Below are 25339 nucleotides of genomic sequence, written 5' to 3' on the forward strand. Positions count from 1 at the left end.
ACAATTATGGTTTTCTGAGGCTGTAACCATCTCAGTAGGAGTGAAGATCATGTGAAGAGAGATACTTGTACCCTTCCTCTTGGCTGTCAGTCAGCCTGTGGAAACAATAGACCCAATGAATTAGAATTTCCCCAGGAGTCTCATGCTGGGAGAAAGAAAAGGCTGGGGCCTGGTGCCAGGCAGAGGAACACACACACACACAAGGGACAAGGATAGAGACCCAATATGGACACAGATAATAAATAAACCAATAAAATGCAAAAGTTCAAAGAGATTTTTATAACAAAGAAGTGAAATTTCAACAATACAGTCACCTAAACCACACCAGCACAATGACCGTTGACATGGAAGCATCCAATGGATATAGTGAGAGACTACTTCAGGGCAAACTCCCGGTAGGTTATCACATCCAAGTGGTTGGCGTTGAGCACATGTACGTATGGCCATAGACTAAATAGGCTCAGATGGTTCTATGTGCGTATACACACATATGAATATATGTAACAATAATGCTTGAAGAAGAGACCTGAATTTGAGAGGGAATGGGGAGGGACATGAAAGGAATTGGAGTGGGGGGAAGGGAAGGATAGAAACAGTGTAAATGCAGACTAATGTGTGAAATTCTCAACAAGAGCCAGAATTGAGAGCAACCCAGTCAAGAGTGTCCCTCTATGAGCCAAGAGCATCTTCCATGAACCAAGAGCATCTTCTGTGATTTCTGCTGGAATCCTGCCTTGGCTTCCACTGATGAACTGTGCTTGGAACATATAAACCAAATGAACACCTCCAAATAGAACTAAAGACATTTTACCTAGTCTTGACTTGTCAGATCACCTTGTAGGTGCCACTGGAGTCAAAACAGTGGGCCAGTGAATAGAGGCACATCTTGAGCAAGAGTGCTTAATTATGTGTTCTTCTTGTTCTCTATTCATGTCCTTGTACCTCTTTGCTCCTTCCCAGATTGGCCACATTGGATAACCTTCCTTTCTCTATCTATTACTTCTCTTTAATTGGCCCACTGAGAGTTAGTGGCTGAACCTAGCTTCTTAAGTCAGGTAACATGGCCAGTCCCTGGACCTAATTGTATGTCACCTCAGTCCCGACCCTCTTCAGTGGCCATCACAGCCTCTGGCTTTAAAGGGAGAGAGATCTGGATTTTATCCCAGATCCCTCTGCATGTATTTGCCAGTGATCTTGCTTTAGCACTGTGCTTTTACACTGGGATGTGCAGAGTACTTCTCCAGTGCCAATGTGTAGTCCAGATCTGTAGGTGGTCTTTGCTACTTTGTGGCTTTTTCTTTTTCCCAACCTTTATCCCCCTGGTCTCACCCTCTATCAGTACATAAGAGAGAAAGAAGGATAGAGGGAAAGGAGGAGTTAGCAAAAATCCCTGAATCTGATTTCTCTCTTTCTGGTGGATCCCATTACACATGGTTGCGAGCCACCATGTGGGTGATGGGAATTGAACTCAGGGCCTCTGGAAGAGCCGTCTTAACTGTTAAGCCATCTCTACAGCCCCCCCCCCCAATTCTTTTATATCCTTATTATTGCTGACTTGGTATAACTCTGAGACAGTGTCATTTCTCTGTTTACAACGTTTACTGCTGTCTATTTCTCCAAATAGTCATAAAACTCCCGCTTTACTCATCTAGACACTTCAGTACCTGTCTCAGTTATTTCTCTGTTACTGTGATAAGCAACCCTGACAAAGGTGAAGTAGGGAGAAAGAGTTTTGTTTGCCTCACAGATCCAAAATATAGTCTGTCATGGCATCAGGAACTCGAGGGAGGGAACCAGTCTATGAAGCAGAGAGTGGCGAAGGTGTGTTCCTGTTCAGATCCTTCTCTCTGCTTACCCAGTTCCAGATTTCAGGCAGAGAATGGCATCACCCAGAGTGGGCAGATCTTCCTGCTTCCACTAACACAATCAGGATAGTCGCCCCCAGACATGCCCAGTGGCCCATCCAGTGAATCTAGATGTTGTCACGATTACACTGACTATCACAGTGCTTATGGTTTCACGATGGTAAGGTTGTCACAGTGGAGAATGTCCTTTATCAGTATAAAGTATTTTTGCAACATGGACACTAATGTTCGTTGCTAGCCAATATTATACTCTGTCCTGCTTCGCCAGAGTGCACCACGGTGCACTGTTCAGGGCAGATAGAACGAAGCCCGTGATGGTGGTCCACAGTATGTGTTTTCCTTTGCTGGATCTGAAGGAGAAACAGTGGGGTCTGGGATGAATGTTGTGGTGTCCAGTCTCCTTTGTACTGGGTCCACGCTTCCCCTCAGGGCATCCACAAACGCAGCAGGAAGAGGAAGGCAGAGCCCTGGATAGGCAGAACCCCTTTCTGATTCAGAGAGTGAGCTTTGAAAGTATGGAGGGGCTGGAGGAAAAGACCTGTTTAAGATGAAGGCTTTCTCTGCGGACGATCCATAAAGAAAAGATGATCCTTGCTTGTTCATACTGGTTTATTTGATGGTGGAGGTGAACGCATAGACTTCATTCGGGGTGAACCAGGGATTAAATAAATACCTTTTCCAGGAAGCAATGCCCAAGAAGTGAAGCTCATTGGCTGAAATGCTCGGGCACTATCTAGATACCTCACTAGCATGGAGATCTCCAAGCGGTTATGCTATGTGATCCAGTGCCCATGGTTCTCAGTGGGTATTGTGGCTATATGTCCCAGAGCAGGTAGAGGCAGGTAGGGGATAGCTTGACTCCTGCCATTCTTAATTCTGAGATTCCCAGGATTTAAGCTCAATCAACCATACCAGTCTTATGCCTGTCAGCGCTAAACTGGCTAAAATTTCTCAATGAAAAAGTCCATGTAATATGCTGTTTGAGATGGGACAAAGTAGAAGAGACCACCAGGCTTGGGATAATTTATTTAAATATCCTACCTTTGTTTTGTCTTTCACATTTGCATTTTTATTTTTAACTAAATATAGAAGTCAAATATTTAAAATTATATGTTTACAGTTGAATGGATATGTATGTATCTATGTGTGTATACGTGTAGAACTAAAGGTCAGTGTCAGAAATCTTTAAAAAATTTACATTTGTGTGTGTGTGTGTGTGTGTGTGTGTGTGTGTGTGTGTGTGTGTGTGTGGTATACACAGGTACCACGCATGTCACATGTGTAGGGGTTAAATTTGACTTGTGGGAGTCAGGTTTCACTGACAATGTGGCTCCCAGAGAGGGGACTCAGGTCATTAGGGTTGATGGCAAGCATGTTTAATTTAACCACTGAGCCCTCACACTACTCACACTAGCTCTAGGAGTCTTCATCCATTGCCCTCCACCTTATGTTTTGAGGCCGAGTCTCTTACTGGGCCTGGAGCTCACTTACCTCACTTAGGCTAGCTGACCATGAGGCCCCAGGGATTTCCCTGTCTTTGCCTCCCCAGCATAGCCTCAGGTATGCTACACAAATACCCAACCCTGATCTGCCCCTCCAGCTGACCACACTACTTTGAAAGGAGAGGAAAGAAATAGTGATTCCTTAACTGCTCAGTGGAATTTGCCAATGAAACTGGGCATAGCTGATTCTATTATTGTGGGAGATGTTAGTTTCCTTTTCTGTTTCAAATTGTTACACATTAACTTTTCTTTCATTTAGGTGGTAGTTCATACTCTTTGTGTGTGAATTTGTGTGCTTCATTTCCTTTTGAGGGTGTGTCAGGATTCACTGGGTGTGAGTTTTCACTTTCATTTACTCTGCTCATGATGTTCAAAGCTGTGAAGTGATGCTGCTTTTCCCAGGACCCCTGACATGGGATATTTATATGGGTTCTTTCTTTTCCAACAGTGTTTTCTAGTGGTGTATCTACTTACTTATGAGGCTGGTTATATTCAGATTGTTCATGTTTCATTGTTGCAAACAATGCTGAAATGAGCATCCTTGTATGTGACCTTTGCAATTTCTTCCAGCCCTATTCTAGAACTTTCCCTGCTAGGCTTGGAGATGTCCACATTGTCATCAAATGTAACTCTTCCAGTGGCTTTCTTCTGAGCTTTCCTCCTTTGCCTATACTTTATGTTGTGAGGGTTTCTCAGCTTGGCCATTGTCTGGGTGAAAGGAGTTATCATTGCTTTAATTTTATTTCTCTAAGTACTGTCAAAGCTGAATGCTTTTCATATGTCATGTCTCCTAGTTAGTTAAATTTCCTGTCTGTTCATATATTTCACCTGTCGGGTTATTTCTGTTTCCTAAAGTTCTGTTGGTCCATTTTATGTGTTGCAAATATTTTCTTTACAAAGCTACTTTGGGGGAACACTTATTACTTCAGGCATGTTTAAATGTATATGATTACATGTGTCTGGCAGCATGCATGTAGAAGTGAAAGAACAACTGCAGGAGTTCTCCTTTAATCATGAAGGTCCTAGGTATCAAAGTGAAGCCATGAGGTGTGGTGTCAAGTGCCTGTGCCCCTGAGCCAAGCTCCCCAACCCCATGTATCTACTTTAAAAAACAGCTTTTAAATGATACCTTTTGGACAGATATTGAAGTTTTTAGTGTGGCCAATATGATAACATTTTTCTTTTGTGACGTCTGCCTTCTCCATTTCTAAGGAAGGTTTTCCCATGCATAAGGCCATGAAAATCGTCTTCTAAAGTTTCTTCCAGTAATTTCAAATAGATTTTTAAACTTTCGTGGATATCTTATCTGCCATTAATTTGAAGACTCATTAGAAAATAGGGGCTGAATTTTTTTCTAATATGATTAGTCAACACTACTGTATAGTTTATTCTTTCCTTACCGATTTGAAGTTTTATTATTATTTCATGTCTGGCTATATTTGTTTTAGTCCATTCTTTTCTATTCCTACCTTAATAATCTTATTTTTTAAAGATTTATTATTTTGATGTATGTGAGTACACTGTCAATGTCTTCAGACACACTAGAAGGGGACATCATCCCAATACAGATGGTTGTGAGCCACCATGTGGATGCTGGGAGTTGAACTCAGGAACTCTGGAAGAGCAGTCAGTGTTCTTAACCACTGAGCCATCTCTCCAGCCCCAATAATCCTCAGTTGTAAAGACTGGCTTTATAGTATGTCTCACTGTAAGAAATTTGAGCGACTCCATTCTTCTGTAAAATACTGTTTACCTACTTTTTCTAAACATTTATTCTTTTAGGATCACTTTACTTCCTTGCAATAAAAACTGTTGAGATTTTGATGCATATGTAAAATGAATGTAACAGCACATGCTATTTCTTTGGAAAGCCTTCAAAATATACTTTGCTGCATTCTTTCTGTGTTACTCATCTCAGAGGCGGCGGGGTAGATGCAAAGTGTACTGGCACCTGAGGCCTATATAGACCTGGGATCCTCTCTAAAGAGAATCATAATTACGAGTGTTAGCATTGGATGCTATGCTTTGGGAGTGGCCTGTACCAGGAAGGCAGTCGAACCTCTAGCTTAATTAGCCTTGTGGTAAACCCACTTCAGCTAAGTAATCTCACACGGAGATTACACATGGAAAATTGCGTCTCCCCCTATGCTAGAATAATCACTGTTTGTGACTCTGAAGCTACTGAAGTGGCAGAAGCCATAAAACAACAAAGTTGTAGCTGCGGCCATGTTTTCAGTTGAGTGCCACATAATAGCACAGCCTTGACTTTTCTCTGAGATAGCATGTCACATTTGATGACCTTAGGGCACATTGTGAGCATTAACTAATTAAACTTCATAAAACCCAAGAGATTTTGGAAAGAGAGATGTGGCATCACCTTGCCCAGTTCTGAAATGCAGTCACCTCTGGGGACAGTGGTGGCAGCTGCCTAATAATAAGCTTCAGTACCTCATGACAGTTTAGCTAAGACAATTAGTCATTGTCGTTAGTAATTGTCCTGTGAGCATTAGACTAGTGAATGGTTAAGTCACCAGGATTATTGGTTCATTGTAAATCTAATCCACTCTTTTCATTTTTAACTTTTTAGAAATTTTATTCTAATTGTAAAATATATACACACGGAATAGGTCATGTTCCTAGGTTTTCTCTTAGTCTGATCATCTGTTTGAAACGTAAAATAAGAACTATCATTTTAAAAATGGAGTGCAGCTTAAAATTGGGAATTATTGGTTTGAGTGAAACTAATCAGTGATAGCAGAAGTCAGAAGCGGGTGTGTTGACTCTACACAGGGATGAGGGACGCAGATCTTGGAAATGTTTTGCATAGCCACGTCAGTAGATCTTCCATAGAAGAGACCTGTATAGAAACTTATTGACCTCAACACTTTTCTGTGTATTGTAGCTCAAAACAAGAAGCATGCCAGTCCTGTCATTATGAAAGTGCTAGAAACCCTAGGCACAGGACATACTCAGTGACTAGAGCAGACATAGGCTTCACTTTCCTTGAAGCATCTTTCTAGTCTTTTCTCAGGAAACTTCTTGATGGCCAGTGAACTACGTTTCATGTCTGGATGAGTCTCTCCCTTCGTGCCTTCAGCATTATCGCACTCTGTTAAACCTCCTTGGGCATCATTTTTCTCTTATGCTCTCATTGTTTTTCATTCAACCACATCTTTGTTAAAAGTAGGTAGAAGACATTCATAGTCCAGTGGTTTGGGTTGAGTAGCGTCTTTAGGAGTCAAGCTGGTGATGGGTGTTGAAAGATGAGCTAGCCAGAGGAGGAAGCAGAGAGGGCCATAAGCTACCCCTGGCCTTGCAATGGCTGATGGGATAGTTAGAAACATGAAAGCAGAGCAGCTCACTCTCGCTGACTACATCTCTAGAGTCTTCAGAGGTCCCAGGGTACCTCATACACATAGGCAGGGGGTCTGTTGGCTGCAGGAGAGCAGAAGTCACTGCTGAGATCCCTCATGGAGCAGGTCCTTGTGAGGCAGAAGGCAGGACAGGCATCCTGACTGTGACAACCTCCTTCAAGTTGCCCTCCTAAGGCATGGATGACTTAGAGAAAGAAAAGAGGGGAGGAGTGAAAGGGTTGATGGAAGAGAGAGACTGGGAGGGAGAGGCCTTTGCATGGCAAGTGGGCAGGGTTTTTTCCCATTTTATTTTTAGAGGTGACGAAGCAAGTGAAGAATGTCTAAGTTATTGAATTTGCAGAGCATGTTATTACTACCGTGCTCAGCCCAGTTCTTCCTACTTAGAAAATAGAAAAGGGAGCTGGCGTGGTTGCATACAGCTATAATCCCAGTACTCTGGGGGCTGAAGCAGGGAGAGAGTGAGTTCAAAGCTAGCCTGGGTTAGTTAGCAAGATCCTGGCAAAGGATGAGAGAGGGAGGAGAAAGGGCCATGGTGTGGTGGGGAGGGGGGGATGGGACAGGAGGAAGAGATGGAGGAAGAGGGAAAGAGGAAAGAAATGCTAATGTCAGTGTCACTGGCAGAGGTCATGTCGGTTTCCAAAGCCCTTTTCCTCATCTTTGGAACTCAGAGAGAACTGGATAGCAAACTATAGAATTTCTACCTTCCATGGTAGGACTAACTTAAAACCTACAATCCAAGAAGGTGAAGCTTGTTTATAAACTTCAAAGGAGCCTGTTACCCAGAGCTTGGCAGAGGAGGGTGGGTGTGGGGTGGGGGTTAGGGGGATGGGATGGGGGATGGAATGAGGGATAGGTGTGGGGGGTGGTCCTGCAGTGCCAGGCACACGCCTTTAATGTGCATCAATCATCTGCACAACTTCCCTGGGGCAGCATGGTTCCATCTTCACCATGTGGAAAGGGCACAGAAGGGCTGAAGTAGCCTAGAACCCAAGTGTCTGAGTGAGGGTCAGGGTGAGCTGCGAAGCCCTGTGCTCTCTTACAGTTGCTAATCCTTGGAATTGACATCTACAGAGCCACCATTATTATAAAACACTTGACCCTGCTTCCAAGCCTCCCATGGTTCTGTAGATCACTTAGCACTTATGTTCTGTCCTTACCCTACCTTTTCTTTCAAAGACACTGGAAACAAGAGTGACAGTCAAGGTTCTCAGAGAGTAGTCGAGGAGCCAGTTTCCATAGACACGTCAGAGATGATCCAGGTAAGAGACACTGTTTTCCTAGGCCTGAGGGATAGGGTAGGACCTGGGGCTTCTCGTGACACTGTGAGCCTCTTATGCTATGATCATCACTGAATTCTGTCATCCATAGCAGAAAGGCCCCACTCACACGAAGGTGGGGGAGATTGGGTAAGTTTATAATGGGCAAGCCTCATGGGCTCTAGAATGTAGGCCAGAATGGGATTTCATCCTGTATTCCTTACTTTTCTCATCACTGTGACAAAATGCATGAGAAGAGCTGACAGGTTTGCCTGTTCAGGATTGCAAGCAGTGGGAACTAGGGGCATAGAGACATGCAAAAACTTAGGGAGCAAGGTAGATGCTCTTTACATGGTAATTATACTTTAATAAGACTGATTTAAAAGAACACTTGGTGCAGCTCTCAAGTCACGCAGAAGAATAAGAACAATAGATTTACAATTAAAGTCTGGAGAGAATAAGGAGATACCTTTACTGGACCAAGCATCTGTCAGTCTACTGTCCACTTACTTACTCCCTCTCTCCCTTTTCAAAAAGTGGATGAGGTGGATGCTGGTTTGTTTCCTTTTAACAGATCAGGAACCTGGGCTCCACCCCTTCCTCAATGCTTCTAGTCAATAAGCGTGCTGGAAACTTACCGCAGAGCTTGGGTTCTGAACTACCCAGGGTTGGTTTATTCTTATGTCTTCCCATGGTCCTTTCCAGGAGAAAGACACCGAAACATCAATTTCATGTGAGGAAGTCCTGTCACTCTTAAGTAAGGTCTCTGAGGATATGCAGGTAAGGCTTGTGTTTGTATAGGGCCTTTGCTGGCTCGGGAGCTCCTTCCCCTTTGATTTTTGTGGGCTTTTTCCTCCTCAAACCCTCCATTACCTCTCCCCAACACATAGCCACTACTGTCCTTGGGTTAGCTCTGGTATCTTAGCTCCCACTGTAATGAATCCCTATTTCAGCACTCCCTGCACAGCTCAAATTGCATGTTATAGTCTATTTAAGTTTCACGTACTTGTAAGAATTTTAGTAAACAGAGATCTATTTCTTCTTCTGTGCCCAAAGAGAAACGTTGAAGAAGTAAAATGCTTATTGGAGGTCCTCATTATCCCCCTCAGTACACACAGGTACATTCCATATGATATATGCAGATATAGGTCATTGGCACATACACACATAGGCCCAGGTACATGTTGCATGCTAGTATGTGTACTTATGTGCTGCTTGGGTTTTTGGAACACTCCCCTTTTGTTCCAGGTTCCAGCCCAGATTCGGCTGGTTAACCAAGGTTTGCTTGGTAACATCCCTTTCTTTGGCTGATCCTAGGGCATCTTCCCTTGTTACTGTCCTTCATGCCACTCACACTCTAGCACTGTTCCCCTGTCAAACTAGTTCCATCCATGCCTTGTGCTATCTGTTTCTATAAACTAGGGAGTTGGGATATCCTAAGTCCTGTGGTCCTACTTAAGAGTTTAACCTTTTAAGGAGCAGAGGAAGGCATTGTAGTTTCTTGAGTAGGAGATTAATGTAGTCTGCCATGTCTGTTCCATGGACAAGAACAAGGCCAAACCTTCCCAGGATTCCAGAGGGCTTCCTGGTGATGGGCTGCTGCACTCTGCTTCCTCTAGAAGCATGCATCTCTGAAGTGGGGCCTGGGCCAACAGAGTTAGATCCATGATGGCCCTGGAACACACACGGAATGTTGTGCCCCCACATCTGAGCTCTGTCAGAAGGCCAGACCCTCTGCTATCTGATCCCCAGATACTTAGCAACTGAGGAGTCTGTGAGGAGTCATCTAGCCGTGAGAGAGCTGTTTTCTTACTGCTAGCCCTGAGCTGGAGAGCAGACTGTGATGGAACACTAGTGATCTGTCTTTCCAGGCAGTCTGCAGGGTTGGGGGTGGGAGTAGGGGTGGGGGCGTGAGGTGGAGACTGCACCCTGTGCTACCTGCCTGAAAGTGTGGAGACCGGGTGAAGGAGCAGGATGTGCTGTCAGACAGAGATGGTGTTACAAGCATTCAGGGCCATCTTTGCATTTGCTGCTGTATCCCCACCTTCAGCCCTCTGTCACTTAGTGTGCCTCAGCACCCCAAGGAAGAGGGCTAGAAGTGCCTGGCTCCAAGTCTTTAGGGAGGAGCCAGGAATGCGTGAGGGGGTAATTGTGGGGGGATCAACACGCAGTTCCTGTCCCTCTGAAGCAGGGGGTACTCAGGATGGAGTCCATGATGAAAAGCCACCCCTTGAAAGGCCTTTATTGGTGACCTCCTCCTCTTTGCCTTGCTTCCCCTCTCTTCTTCCAGAGGTCCTGGGTTTGTCTCTGAGGAGCCCACACTAAGAAACTCAGTAACCCTAGGCCATTGCTGTGCCCCAGGCAGGAGAGTGGAGATACAGTGGAAGGTGCCAGTTTTCTCTCTAATATTCCTAAGAGTGAGGCCATTCCTGTATAGACCCAAACACGGATGGGATGGGTAGAGGGAAACCAGAACCTGCTAGATCCCCTGAGGACATCTGGGTAAGCAAGGAAGATCGGATTTCCTATGTTTATCTCCTGACCCTTCCAGAAAAAAAAAACAACCCACTTGAAATGACAGTAAAGAAGCAAAAAGGGCACAAATCCACAAAGACAACAGGGCAGAAGGGAGTTATTGCAAGATAAGCACTTTAAAAATATTTAGAATCAAGAAAATCGATGAAGGAGTTTGCACTGGCTTAGCAGACCCAAGGAAGGGGAAGCAAGCCTGAGAAGAGACTAGTGAAAGTGGTGTGAACTCTCCACTGGGTGGGGATTTCGCTGAAGTAAAAGTAAGGAACAGTGTGTGTGTGTGTGTGTGTGTGTGTGTGTGTGTGTGTGTGTGTGTGTGTGTGTGTGTATGCGCACACACATGCACAGTGTTCTCTCTGGCAGCCTGGTAAGGAGTAGTCTGGATTCCAAACACCTTGCACACCCTACACAGTTGAACAGCTACCCCCTAGGGGAAACGACCAGGCAAGTTTTCTCTGGAGCAGCCAAGGAAACATGTTCCACTAGATGGGACTGTCTGATGGTGAAGGGTAGGGACTAGAGAAAGGGCCGTTCTTCATTTCAGATGGAGGAGCCTTAACTACCCCTCCAAGCCAGTAACTTGGCATTTGTTGGAATATTCTTCCGTTGCTGCAATCAACTACCACAGCTTGGTGGCTTAAAACAGTGAGTGCCTGTCGACTTACAGAACCCCCTCAGGTCTCGCACACTAAGCCTCAGGGTGGAGGTTTTATCTCTTCGGAAGGACCCAGAGGAGATCTGTTCCCTTGCTCCGTCCGTGTCTAGAAGACATAAGCATTCTTTATCCTGTGCCCTCTTCCTGTATCTTCAGACCACAACAGCGCACCCTTCCCACTCCTTTCTGAGCCCCCTGCCTCCCTTTAATTTCATCCTACTTACTTGAATAAACCAGGAAAATCTTCGATTCTCAAAATCTTTAATTTAGTGGCATCTTCAAAGTCCCCTTGCCCTGTAAGAAAAATGTCCTCAGGTTCCAGGGAAACGCATGCACGCACGCACGCACGCACGCACGCACGCACGCGCTCACATACTTCTTTCGGGCCACTATTTGCCTCCCACAGTCTCTCCTTCAGGATGTATACTGGGAGAGCTTTGTATTAGTAACTTCTCTTTTACTGTGGTGAAACACCACGACTGAAAGCACCTTATGAAAGAGAGAGTTTATTTGGGCTCACGGTTTCAGAGGGATAAAGGGCAGCCACGGTGGGAAGGCCCGGTGGGACATGGCAGGCAGCAGCAGAACACGGTGAGATCCCAACTCGAACAGAAAGCATGAAGTACTGAGAATAGAGGCAAGTACAGCAAGGCTGCACACTCTCAAAGCCCGCCCCCAATGACATACTTCCTCCCACAAGGCCACACTTCCTAAACTCACACAGGGCATCACCAAATGGTCCCTGAGTGTGCAAATGCCCAAGCCTTGAGAGGACATTTCCCCTTCAAACCACACACCACAGATGGGTGAAAGAAACAATGAATTTCATGGGCTATTTGAAGCACCCAATTGCTACTTGACCAAAACTTTGCAAATCTTACAAAACATGAAAAAAAATGTAGAAACAAAGGAAATAAAAATAAAGTACACAAATGAGAATGGAGTTATATTACTCTATTCATGGTAGCCACAGTATACCCTAACATATATAACAACCTCACAATAACATCTGTGATCTGTAATCTACAATGTAGCATAACAATGTCAATACTGATAACTAGAAATGTGACTTAATGATATGGGGATAGAATGCAGGGAGGGAGAGGGGGAAGAGCATTAAATCTATCCATTCCTTTAATGTTCAATATGGAAAATTGCATTAATTATTTAATTGAGAAATAGTATAAACATATTTTCAGAAATAGACATAGATACCCCAAGAAACAAAAAGGTCAAAAGTGACACCTAATAGAGAGGGGAGATGAGGGGACAGGGACAGTGATGCCTGATAGAGAGGGGACAGGGACAGTGATGCCTGATAGAGAGGGGAGATGGGGGGACAGGTACAGCTTATTTTCTTTATGGAGTTTTACCATTAGTACTTTGCCTGTATGCTTGTGCTGTTTTGATTAATAGAAATTCCAGGAGGAACTCAGAGTGAATCACGTTCCCTAGATTGTAACCTGTAGATCACCACCCCAAATCAGAGTGAATGATACCCTGTGTTAGACGAGGTCAAGTGGACTTTTCTGGGCTCCATCTCATTCAAAGGACTGCCTGAGCAGTTCCAAAGGCTCAGAAACTCTGCTAATACAAACTCTTAATGGACCCAGCTTTCAGGAGAGAACTAGCTGTGTGTGAATGTGTACAATGCTACACCACCATGCTAATCTTTACCTAATTTGTTCTCTGACCTTTATGTGAGACTTTCAAATCTCATTAAGAGGATCTTCAAATGGACCTTCTCAGGATGGTTTGTTTCAGCTGAGACAGTCAGCCAGTCACGGGGACAGGCCACATAGAGACAGCCTATGTGGTAAAGACAGCCACTGAGCAGCCACTAGCCCAGTGGAGCTCAGTGGTTCCTGCGGATTGCCCCTTTCTCTTTCCTCTAGGACTTGGAAAAGAACCTAAGCATAATTTCCTTAGTGGACGAGGATGACTTTGGTAGTCTGAGCAGTCTGAGCTCCTCCCTCCTGCTCTCTGTGGAATCCTCCCACTTCCGCCCCCTCTACCTGGGAGAATCTGCTGCATTTTGCATTCAGCTCTTTTGTATTGATGAGAGATACGAGGCAAGGCAAGTACTGATCTCTGATGTCTGTCTGTTGTGCTAAGAAGTTCTTCCTCGATGCTTTTTCCAAGAATGTGATCTTTAAACCAGCCCCATATCTCAGTCTTCTAGGCACCTTAAAACAGAACAGACTCCTAGACCCCGTCTAGAGATTCTAGTCCATAAAATTTGAGTAAGACCTATAAAAAGGGATAAAAATATCTGGCTGGTTCTGTCCTGTATCACAGTTGAAGATCTGGAAAATTCCTACTGTGCAGCCATATGCTATTTCTATTCTATACAGTGTGTCTTTCTCAAAGTCTTTGAATTTGCACTGCTTTTGAGCGCAAGTAACAGAAAATCCTTCAACCAAGGCTGACACACTAAGGATAAGTCCAGTGGTAGGACTCGTGTTAGACAGTGCTAGATCCCAGACTTGGATAGTCAAATTGAGGAGGAATTTTCTCTTTACCTTTTTGCCCTGACTTCCTGCTGTAAGTTTGGGCTCACGAGATAGCACATAGCCTCAGGTCTACATAAGAATCTCATAGGATGGCATTCTGGTTGGGGCTTAGATTTCCAGCCAAAGTTTCAAGAAACCTGGGTGGCTCGGTTCTCACTACTGAGCCAGTGGCTGTCATCGAGCTATACCTCAATGTGCAGCATGTTACCCCATGTTCCACCCTTAGTCTGGAGCGAGAGACTCACCAGAATGTCAGGTAAGAGAGGAGGTTAAAGAAGCAACCAAACAATCTAGGAAAGCTACTGGAAGAGGGAGACATTGATGTCTGGTGGACAAAGCCTGGCTCCCACTTCCTGTCTCTTAAGAGCACCTACATATACAATGCTGTGCCCCACCCCCAGCCCTGTCTCGGTCTCAGGACCACTGCCTGACACCCGAATCCAGCATTTCCTCTTGCACAGCACCTATTCCAACCTTATCTACTAAATATTTTGAAGAGGAAAATATGTGCCCATTTCGATAGCGCAGAAGGTTCTAGAGTACCTTTGAGATAACCAATGACAGGGCTGGCCATTTCCGTTTTAGGGGTGCATCTAAACAGAACCCCTCTAGAACCCCCTTTAGCCTCTAGAACCATGGCTTTCAATATGAAATGTTCAGCGTTTTTGGAAATCACGGAACTTGAAAAGGAAAAGTTTTCTATTTTAATTACAGTGTAGACCAAGGAGCCTGGAATGGCCTTTGTATTTGTTTTATGCTTATTTCCCCTGTGTTTTAAGTTAAGATTTTTGTCTAGACAGTTATCTTTTAGTCCCCTTATAATTTGCTCATGAAAATACAAATGTGGCTGTTGGGAAATTATTTTGCAAATAGCAGCAAAAAAGACCAGAAAAGCCCACCCCATTACCAAATCTCTCCTCACCTCTCCCAAAGAGAAAGGGGAAAGTTTTGTTCACAGAATGGCCGTCATTAGTATTGGCTTTGAATTTCACAGATATTATTGGTCACTGTAAGATTATCCAAAAAAAAAAATACTTTATTGCTGACACATGAAGCCTGTGGTATATACAAGTGATTAGCATTCACCTATGCATGTGATTAGCCACTGTTGGCTGGCTCACTGCATGAATCTTCTCAACTGACTCAGGACGCCACATTTACTCTCAGTCCAGTAACATCGTTCATTGTCTTGTTTACAGGTCACTGGATTTTATGAGTTTTGTTTTCAGTCTTTTTCCTGTGAGTACACGCTGGGTTTTGAGTAATGTATTTGGTTTTGTAGTTAAGTTACAGAAAATGGAATATTTATTGTACAGACATTTTAAATGCTGTGAATGTTGAGGCTTGAACTTTTCCCCTGTTCGGAGAAGATGGTCAAGTGACCTCATGGACTCTTAAAAAGAGAAAATATTGTCATTTTCAGTAATGTGTCTGCTGTGGGATTGTTTCTTTTAGAGGAACCACTCCAGTGTTTTATTGCGATTAAATCACTTACAGTTAGGAGTCCTTAGTACTTCAGCTCCTTGAATTTGTGGTTTACATTGACTCAGACTATTCTGGCACCAACACCTTGCTTTGTGGCAGGTGGGGAGAAGGGCCTGTGGTCAGTCTCCAGGTTGGCATCCCTCCCCTACTCCTTCCTGAGGCCTAACATGGTGGCTGGTGTGTAGCCCACATCTGAGATCAAAATGTAAACACACTCCTCTGTCTGAGAGATTCTGAACCTCTCTGTTGTCTCACTGTTGTCTGGGGATGGGGATCCTAGCCAACCAATCATGTCTAAAAGAAAAAGAAGTGGAGAAGGGGGGTTGGGGATTTAGCTCAGTGGTAGAGCGCTTGCCTAGCAAGCGCAAGGCCCTGGGTTCGGCCCCCAGCTCCGAAAAAAAAGAAAAAAAAAAAAGAAGTGGAGAAGGAAGAGGGGGGGAAGCAGGACGTCATCAGCAGGGCCCGGATGCTCAGCCGGAACAGTTACACCTCAGCGCACTTCTTCAGCATGCAAACCAAGCAGAATGTCTGTTGTTCTATGTGTTCTTTCTATTTGCTATACTGAGAGGCAAAATACACACACGCACACACACACACACACACACACACACACACACACACACACACACACAATTCAATAATGTGATCTTAGATTTCACGTTCTTGTGTTTTCAAAACTAAAACAAGCCTTAGAATGGGGCAATGTATTCTCCACCGTGGTTTCTCTAAATTGATTTTTAAGGCATTTTTCAAAGCTCATAAAGCAGCGTGGATTAATCCAAACAAAGAATTTTCAAAGCTGGTGCTCTCAAAGCTGCCTTAAAGACATTTCACTGATCTTCATCCCCATTTTAGCATCCACATTGTAAAAGTAAGACTGGATTTTAATGTGCAGAGAGGACCTGTTTACGTTTTGATTCTATTTGACTTGGGGATATAAGGATACAGGAACAAAATACCTTCATTACTTCACCCCTAATCCCTCAAATCCAAGCCGAAGCAGCTCATTATTGTTAGTCCCCCCCGCCCAAGGAAGCCCACCGAGAGTTGGCACCCAGTCCTTATTTTCATCTTGAGCAGCTCAGCACCGTGATTCTAAAGTTTCCCTGAAAGACGCTGTGTTATTTTGCTAGAAAGAAGGAAGATAAGGTCAAATAATGATTCAGTCCTTGGGGCTGCAAAATGTCCTGAGGGCTTTGGATTAGCACAAGTAATACCTTCACAGGGTTCAAGAGGAGGCAAAGTCCCAAAGGGACAAATTAGCTCTGGGAAGAGCAGGCTGCTTCTGCAGGGACCTGGGACAGGATCAAGTGGCTGCGAGGAACACAGACACCCTTGAGCTGTGCAGTCTTCAGACGCCAGAGTGAATGTTCCAGTAGCCGTGTGAACAAAAGAGTGAAAAGAAGAAATGTTACCCCTCTGTTAATAACACATCTCACCCAGTCCCGTGTCTCATAGGCACCCATTGCAGCATGCAATCAATGTCACAATTGCTAATGAGCTGTTTTACATGCTTTCATCTCACACTAAGCCTTGGAGTGCAAGGCTTTTAGATTGTAGCGTACCTCTGTGCAAGAACTGAATTTCATCAGCCATGCTTAATTCTGCTCACGTCTCATGAAATTTGCAGTTGGATAAGAAACTTCATATATTCAGGTTGAGGTAGACAGATTGACATGACCCAAGCAGGCACAAAACTTTCCCAATAAATGAAATTTGGTGCCAGTTTTAAAATTTTAAATGAAATCAAACGGCATTAGATTAAGATTTAGTTTCTCAGTCACACCAGCCACACTGCAAATGCTCACTGGTCATGTGTGACCACCGGCTGCCACCTGGGACAGCAAGCCTAGACGGGCAAATGGTATACATCAGGACTTGCTGCTCATCTTATGTCTTCTGGGGTCCACACTCCTCTTTAGGTTAGCTCTTAGAACGGACGATGCCATGACAAAGGATTCATGTGTCACCACAGGGTTTTAGAGCCAGACGTCCTGGAATACCGCCCACACCTCACAGAGGGGAGGCGGAGCCGTCTATGAGCCTCATTTCTTAAGTTAAAGGCCCTCGTTATGAACTATTTTGTCCTGTTTACTCAACTGATAAAACTCAACTCCCAAATAGGAATGGCCTTAGTTTAAAAATCTTGGTCTGGTAGCACGGGCCTAGAAACCCAGAAATCCAGAAGGCTGAATCAAGAGGGCTGTAAGTGCAAGACCTGCGTGGTCTTGAAAAGTCAGAGAAAAGTCTAAGGCCAGCCTGGACAAGTTAGTGAACCCATTCTCAAAGCAAAAAGGCTGGTGTGATGGCCTGGTGGGAGCTCTTGTCCAGCATATGCAAGGCTCCGGGTACAGACTCCAGAGCTGTGAAGCTCTCAGAATCAGTGAGATCAGCCGCTAGGACTTAAATGTGGTAGTATATGCCTTTAAACCTGTAATCTCAGAACTTGAGAGGCTGAGGCAGAAGGATTTGAGTTATGAGTTAGAGGTCAGGTTTGGCTGCATAATGAAACCTGGTCTCAGAGCAGCAGCAGCAGCAGCAGCAATAAAAACCTACTTCTGTAAGAGTGCCTGTAAGCGGGCCACTCTACATGACAGTCACTTGTCTTGCTCAGTCAGCCTTGCTGATGTCTTCTCCTAGTCGCTTGGCTCCGTGAATTTTACTAGTGACTTCTCCAAATGGTAGAAAAGCTCGGTTTGAGTATTTTCTCTGTGTGCTTTGCTTCTGTTTTTTCATAGTGGTTTTTTTTCATAGTGTTTTATAGCACAGATTTGCTTAAAGATAAAGCATTTCTTCTGCTCTCCAAATGTCCATTGATCTTTAAACATCCTTTCAGAATAAGAACTTCTGCCTGATATCCGTGCCCCATCTCACACCTGAGTTTGTCCTCATCCAGAACTTTGTGAAGGTTGTCCCATTCAGCAATTGCACCCTGGACAACGATCTCTATGTGTTCCATCGAGCTGGGCTGCTCAGGTAAGTGAACTCCTGAGTTGTCTCACTTCCTGGGGAGAACGATAATGTCCTACTCTGGTTTGAATTAAAAATGTCCCCCACGGGCTCAGGTATTGGAACACTTGGCTCCCAGTAGGTGGCGCTGTTTGGAGAAGGTTTTGGAAGGCAGAGAACTTGGAGGAAGTATGTCACTGGGGCAGGCTTGAGAATAATTTATAGACTCGCCCTATATCTCTCTGCGTGTGCTCCAAGATGTCATCTCACAATTTGCCTCATTTGCCATTGCCGACTCCTCCCTCTGGAACCATAAACTGAAATAAACTTTTCTTCCATAGTTCATTTTTGAACATAGTATTTTATCATAGCAACAAAAGTAATAATATGTGTCTGTTTATCCCAGATAGGACACCAACAACAGACTAAAGAAATGATCTAGGAAATCTAGCTCTTTGGCAATGAACCACATGGGTTATTTACAGGAGCATGGGTTAAGAGTTACTTATAGAGACATGGGTGACCCAAAGACAGTTGCATCACTGAAGAGCCCAGATCAGTATGGGCAAAGACTTCCCAAAGCTCTATTCCTAGATTTCCTGTAGCCAGCTCTTCCAAAATATTCTTTTCTCCCAGCTATTGTTCATTGCTTGTGTAACATTGGGCAGGAGCTTTGTGGATCTTCTCCCTTTCTGAGTTCTACCAGATTTATGAGCCTGGTACATTTCCATTGCTGAGTTTTATGAACTTCCTTCTTCCATCATGGGTAATAACAACACTTAACTCCTTCCCCAGGTGCTTACATTCTTTCTTTGCCATCTTTGAAAATGTTCCCCAAGTCTTGGAAAGGGTGATATAAATGTCTGATTGTTTTCTTCCGTTTACAATTGAGCAGTAGACCATTGTACTTTAGTAACAGCCACCTATTCTCAGCTGTTAGGAGTCATGGTGATAACTATCACCCACTGAAGGAAAGAAACTTCTCCTCATGAGAGTAGCAGTATTCTATGTGTGTAAGTAAAAATGACAGGCACAGCACATCCACTTAGCAAAACAGCAATTGGTTTCCCATGGGGGCGTATGGTTTCTACAGCTATGGGAGTTTGCCCTTCCTTCCAGTATCTCCAACGTTAGTCACATCATGTAAAGTTGGTTGTAAGTCCATATCAAAAAGCAGTTGTTTGTCCCAATAACAGTTGTGCCCCTGTTTGCACTAGCAGTCACATCTTGTCTGGCACTTCTTGTCTAGTATAACATGTAGGGTCCACCGCTGCATACGACTATTGGTAACAATTCTCCCCCCATAAGCCTGGGTAGCACCTGCATTAGCTTTGGTGCTTTAGAGAACAGAACTGGTAGAAAGGGGATTTATTAGAGTGGCTCACAGGCTATGGTCTAGCTAGACCAACAATGGCTGTCAACCAATGGAAAGTCCAAGAATCTAGTAGTTGTCCAGTGCACAAGGCTGCATGTCTCAGTTGATCTTTAGTATATGTCTATGCCAGAATCCCAAAGAAGTGAGCTCTAGTGTAGCAATGGACTTAGGGCTTGTCAGTAAGAGCAAAGGTGAATGGGGGGAGGGGGAGAGAGAGACAGAAAGGGAGAGGGAGAGGGAGAGGGAGAGGGAGAGGGAGAGGGAGAGGGAGAGGGAGAGGGAGAGGGAGAGGGAGAGGGAGAGAGAGAGAGAGAGAGAGAGAGAGAGAGAGAGAGATTATTTCTTCCATGTCCTATATATAGGCTGCCCAACAGAAGGGGGATTTTCCCACCCCAGAAAGTTGGGATAAAAAGTGGGTCTTCCCATTTCAAATGATTTAATTAAGAAAAAAGAAAACTGTCGCAGATATACCCAGCTGCCTGAGTTTAGTTAATTCCAGACATAATCAACCTGACAATCAGGAAGAGCTATCATAAGTCCACCCCTTCTCAACTTGATGCTTCGTCACATCTCCTTACGTCATGCTTAATTCCCAGATGAGAGCAGCAACCAGGCCATTTTTATACCCAACGTAACTATCCCTCATACAACTGTATATATAAATGTATTACAACTTTTTAGAATAGGTCACAATGTCCTTCAAGGGATATTCTTTTGGTGTTTTAAAACTTAAATATAGCAACCACTGATGTTCTCTTAATTGATGTTACATTGCATGATAAAGATATTGAGGAAAGAAAACACAAATATCTGACCAAGCACATTATTAACAACATGACAGAAACTTTCATGACACAATTCTCATTTCTGCAACTGGCCACATGAACTTAGATGTTATTTGTAAGAACTTTCATCTAGTACCATCCCGTATTTCCTCCACTCTCAGTAACTTTTGGCTCCTTTCTTGGAGGAGTGACCCGTACCTACATTTCTGAAGTGTCTGTGCCTTTTCATTCTGCCTGAATTAGGCACTTGTGGTTTCCTATTGACGTTAATCACAGGACACGGTAGCACCAAGAGATGCCCTAAAAGATCTTCTGCACACCAGACATAATCTTTCTTACCTTTATTGTGAAGTAGCAATCCAATTTCCCCTTGGTAATCTGGACCAATCAACCCTCCTCATGCCATTCCTTTCATAGCCTGCTGGCATACAGACTTCAGAAGCCCAAAGGGTCCAAGAGAAAGTCTGAGATTCCAGCTCAGTGGAATGTTTGCTGTGACTTCTGGCAGGAGCACTACCTGCTCTCAATCCAAAACTTCTAGGCCAGCAGAACTTAAGCAAAAACTTTCCTATAGGGTCACTAGGAGTGATAATGGAACTTTTCACCTTCCCACTTCTTTATTCCTGGCTTTAGGAGAAAGTGTATATTGGACACTGATTCAAAGCATATACCACCTTCTAGAGAACTCTGCCCCAGTCCTCCAGGATGCTGCCACCTAATTGGCACTATAACTGTGTCTTCAAAAGGCCATTCCAGGGCTGGAGAGATAGCTCAGTGGTTAAGAACACTGACTGCTCTTCTAAAGATCCTGAGTTCAATTTCTAGCAGCCACATGGTGGCTCACAACCACCTATAATGGGATCTGATGCCCTCTTCTGGTGTGTCTGAAGGCAGCTACAGTAAGATGGTGGGGAACGTGGTGAGACCAGTGGACCATGATCTTGAGCTCACCACTGCACTTTTCTGGCTATGAAATAAGTTCCTTGGTCAGAATCCGTACTGTGTGGACTAATATGATGGCAGATATGATGGAATTCTGTAAACTATTTCAAGACACTTTCCCTTCATAAGTGTCTCAGTAAAGGATTGTAATGCCACAGCACAGGTGTCCACTTCTGGGTGATGCCTGCAAAACATGCTGAACCATTAGTAAACTAGGCCCTAGTTTTCTCTTCTTCAGTCAGCCAATCATAGGGAACACCCTGTGAAGTAATAGGTGCATAATTGGCAGCAGACAGCATTGTAATGGAGTAGAAACCACAGGCACTGGGCAGCTTTTTCCATGTAACTGGATCATGCCTTCAGAACCTGCTTAACCTTGATCACATATATACCACTTCCATTTGATAATAGCCTGCTGCTTTATGGCCTGGTGTGTCAATTAAAACTCAGCGTATGATGAGCAGCTCAGGCCACATGTAACTTGGTAGCCCATTGTCAAATATTTAGTTTCCATTAAGATCCAATAGCAGTCAAAGCTGTCTCTCAAAGGGAGAATAGTTGTCTGCAGATAATGGTAGTGCTCTGCTCCCAAATCCCAAAGGTCTCTTCTGTGATTCACCTACAGGGGCCTGTCTAAGGGTCTGAACAGCATCCCTATGTGCCACTGACTCCAGTGTCATCAGGTGCTGGATATGTGATCCAAGTAATGGAGCAGCTGGACCTGTTGAAGAACCTTCTGTTCTAGGCCCCACACAAAGCTAGGTGCTTTTCTGAGTTGCTTGCTCTATCGGCTTGAGTAACATATCCAAGTGAGGAGTATGCTGCCTCTAGGCTTTGAACAGGTCCCTGTCTCAGCCAGGGTTTCTCTTGCTGTGGCAGAAACACTATGACCAAAAAGCAAGTTGGAGAGGAAAGGGTTTATTTAGCCGACAGTTCCATATTGCTGTTCATCACCAAAGGATGAACTTTGACAGGAACTTAAGTAGGGCAGGAACCTGAAGGCAGGAGTTAATGCAGAGGTCATTGAGGAGGGCTGCTTACTGGCTTGTTTCTTATGGCTTGTTCAGACTGCGTCCTTATAGAACCTGTCCAGGGGTGGCACTACTCACAATAGGGTGGGTCCTCCTCCACTGATCCCCTATTGATAATTGAGAGCCTTACAGGTGGATCTCATTTCCTCAACTGAAGCCCCTTCCTCTCTAATGACTCTAGCTTGTGTCAAGTTGACACAAAACCCAGCCAGTATAACCCTTAATCATATTTCTTTCTTGGTGGTGGGAGGGCCCAGGTGCAATAACTTATCCTTCACCTTAGGAATATCTCCATATGACCCATGCCACTGGACTTCTAAGAGTTTCACTGAGGTAGAAGGCCCCTGATTTTGGATCGATTTGTTTCCTATCCTTTTATGTATACATGTATTACCAGTGAGTCCAACATGGTTGCTATCTCCTGCTCACTTGGTCCAATCAGTATAATGTTATCAATATAGTGAAATAATGTGATTTTTTTTTGGTAAGCCATAGATGATCAAGATCCCTTCTAAGTTATGACCCAGGGCTAGAGAGTTGATAAATATATTCTTGGAGTAAAACTGTAAAGATATGCTGTTGGCCTTGCCAACTGAATACAGATTGCTTCTGGTGGTCCTTATGGACAGGTAGCAAGAAAAGGGCATTTGCTAGATCAGTAGCTGTATACCATGTACCAGGAGATGTGTTGATCTGCTCAGGCAAGGAAAGCATATCTGGTTCATTAGCTGGAATCACTACTTGATTGAGTTTTCAGGAGTCAACTGTCATTCTCTGCTATCCATTTGTCTTCTGCATTTGCCAGATAGGAGAGTTGAAGGGAACTAGCATCCTGCATCTTTCAAGTCCTTGATGGTGGCACTAACTTCTGCAATTCCTCCAGGGATGCAATACTGTTTTTGATTCACAATTTTCCTTCACAGAAGCAATTCTAAAGGCTTCCAGTTGGCCTTTACAACCATAATAGCCCTCACTATTAGATCATGGAACTAATGTGAGAATTCTGCCAATTTCTAAGTATATTTATCCCAATTATACATTCTGGGACTGGAGAAATAACCATAGGTGAGTTTGGGGACCCACTCAACCCACTGTAAGTTGGACTTCAGCCAAAACTCCCATTAGTCACCTGACCTCTGCCCAACCCCATAAGCTTCTACTTGAACTGGAGAGCCACAATGTTCTTGAGGTCTCCCAGAGTTATAGACAATTCATAACAAATGTCTAATAGACTCTGGGAAGTCTGATTGTTTTCTTTCCCCCAATGTACAGTTACCCTTGCAACATGCTATAGATCTCTTTTGGGAAAGACTGGAGAAAGACCAACTGTAAAAGTTATAGGCATTTTACCAAGGTCTGTCCTCAGGGGGACCTGACTATCCCTTCATTCAAGGGTTCTGTATCTGCAAACTGGCTCAAGTGTGAACATTGGTTCATGTGTCTAGATCTCTTTTGCCATGATACAATTTAGCTTTTCCTTCGCTTATTTGAGATTTTTTTTGGCTTTTATACATCAAATAAAAATGCCTCAGGCTTCTTATCTATTTCATACCTGGAAACACCATGATTAGATTAGCCAGTACCATACAGGTCATGCCACTGTAAAAATTACTTTTCCTCTTCTGCCTGCCCAGGTCAGGGCTAGTTGCTCATTACAAAAAGTATGATCACCTTGCCTTTGGTGAGTCAGTACTGGCCCCTGGCCCCTGATACTTTAGGGCCCAGTTCAACCTATTGCATTAATTCATCCAGCTGAGAAGCAGAATCTATGACCTTCAGGTCTAGCACACGGAAAGGGATGATGACAAAGTTCCTCAAATGTGTCGGTTCCCTCTCACCTATTGAATTTTTGAAGACTGGTGAAAGGCAAGACTAGGTTTTACACAGCACACCCACCCCAGCATTACAATTTCCCCGAGCCTTAAAACCCTTTGGAACTTGATTGTTGGTCTGATTTGGCTGCAGGGGAGGCTGGCTAGTGACATGGCACTCACTAGTCATCTAGGTATGCTCCCAGTAAAAACAGTTGCTCCCACCCACCATTGATGGGAAGAAGAGGAGGAAAGGACTCCACAAGTGCTCTGCAGCCAGTGTTTATCTTACATGTGTGCAGAAATTCTAGAATAAGGCACATGATTCTATACAGATAGAAGTGGAGGGGACAATAAAGATTACTTTTTAATTTTCATTAATAAACTTTATATTTAGAATAGTTTTAGGTTCACTGCAAAATTGAGGAGACATACAAAGGCTCCACATACTCCCTTTAAGTCCTGATATTTTCATTTGACACTGGAACGCCACATGTGTTACATCTAATGAACAAACTGATACTTTGTTATCAACTGAAGTCCATCATTTATGTAGCATCATTCCAGCTTAGCATCTGTGATGGTCTGGTTGTCAACAGAATGGATTTAAATTCAGCTAGAAGACGCCCTGGACATGTCTGTGAGGCCATTTCCAGAGATATTTAACTAGGGGAGTACTACATTGAATGAAGGAACATTGTCCCTTAGTCTGGGGTCCTAAACTGAATCAAAAGGTGAAAGCCAGTGAGTACCATATTCATCTTTCTCCAGTTCCTGAGTGTGGACACCATGTGACCAACTGCATCAGGCTCCCATTGCCATGTCCCCTTGCCATGGAGAACTGTGTTCTCTCAAACGACAAGCTGATATAAACCCTCCCTGCCTGAAGTTGTTTTTCTCAAGTATTTTGTTAGAGCAATAAGAAAGTAACTAGCATAGTGTATATTCAATGGATGTGGGGAAATCTGTAATGGTCCCGTTATAAGGTCACACGGAATAGTTTCACTGCTCTACACCTCTGTGCTCTGCCTGTCATCCTTCCCTCCCCCTTGATGCTGGCATTCTCTGATCTCTTTACTCACTATAATTTTTACCTTTCCTAGAAGAGTAGTCTGAATCCTACAATATGCCACCTTGTCAACTTGGCTTCTCTTACTGGGTCTTAATGCACTTAACCTCCATGTCACTTCATGACTTGGTGACTCATTTATCTTGGCACCAAATAAGATCCCGTCATCTAGGCATACTACAGTTTGTCTGTTCA

At 44.0% G+C, this 25339-nt stretch overlaps 1 protein-coding gene across 4 annotated transcripts in view; it reads left to right on the plus strand.

The window, feature by feature from the left end:
* Nucleotides 1–25339, plus strand: part of Cfap61 (cilia and flagella associated protein 61) — a 278953-nt gene that overhangs the window by 70316 nt on the left and 183298 nt on the right. For all 4 annotated transcript variants that reach the window (NM_001430465.1, XM_087652240.1, XM_087652242.1 and 1 more), the window contains 5 exon segments: nucleotides 7918–8000; nucleotides 8703–8777; nucleotides 13080–13261; nucleotides 14897–14936; nucleotides 18019–18158. In NM_001430465.1, the coding sequence (NP_001417394.1) occupies nucleotides 7918–8000; nucleotides 8703–8777; nucleotides 13080–13261; nucleotides 14897–14936; nucleotides 18019–18158 (520 nt within the window).

Source organism: Rattus norvegicus, chromosome 3 (genome assembly GCF_021556685.1).
Source record: "Rattus norvegicus strain SHRSP/BbbUtx chromosome 3, alternate assembly SHRSP_T2T, whole genome shotgun sequence".
Lineage (NCBI taxonomy): Eukaryota > Metazoa > Chordata > Mammalia > Rodentia > Muridae > Rattus > Rattus norvegicus.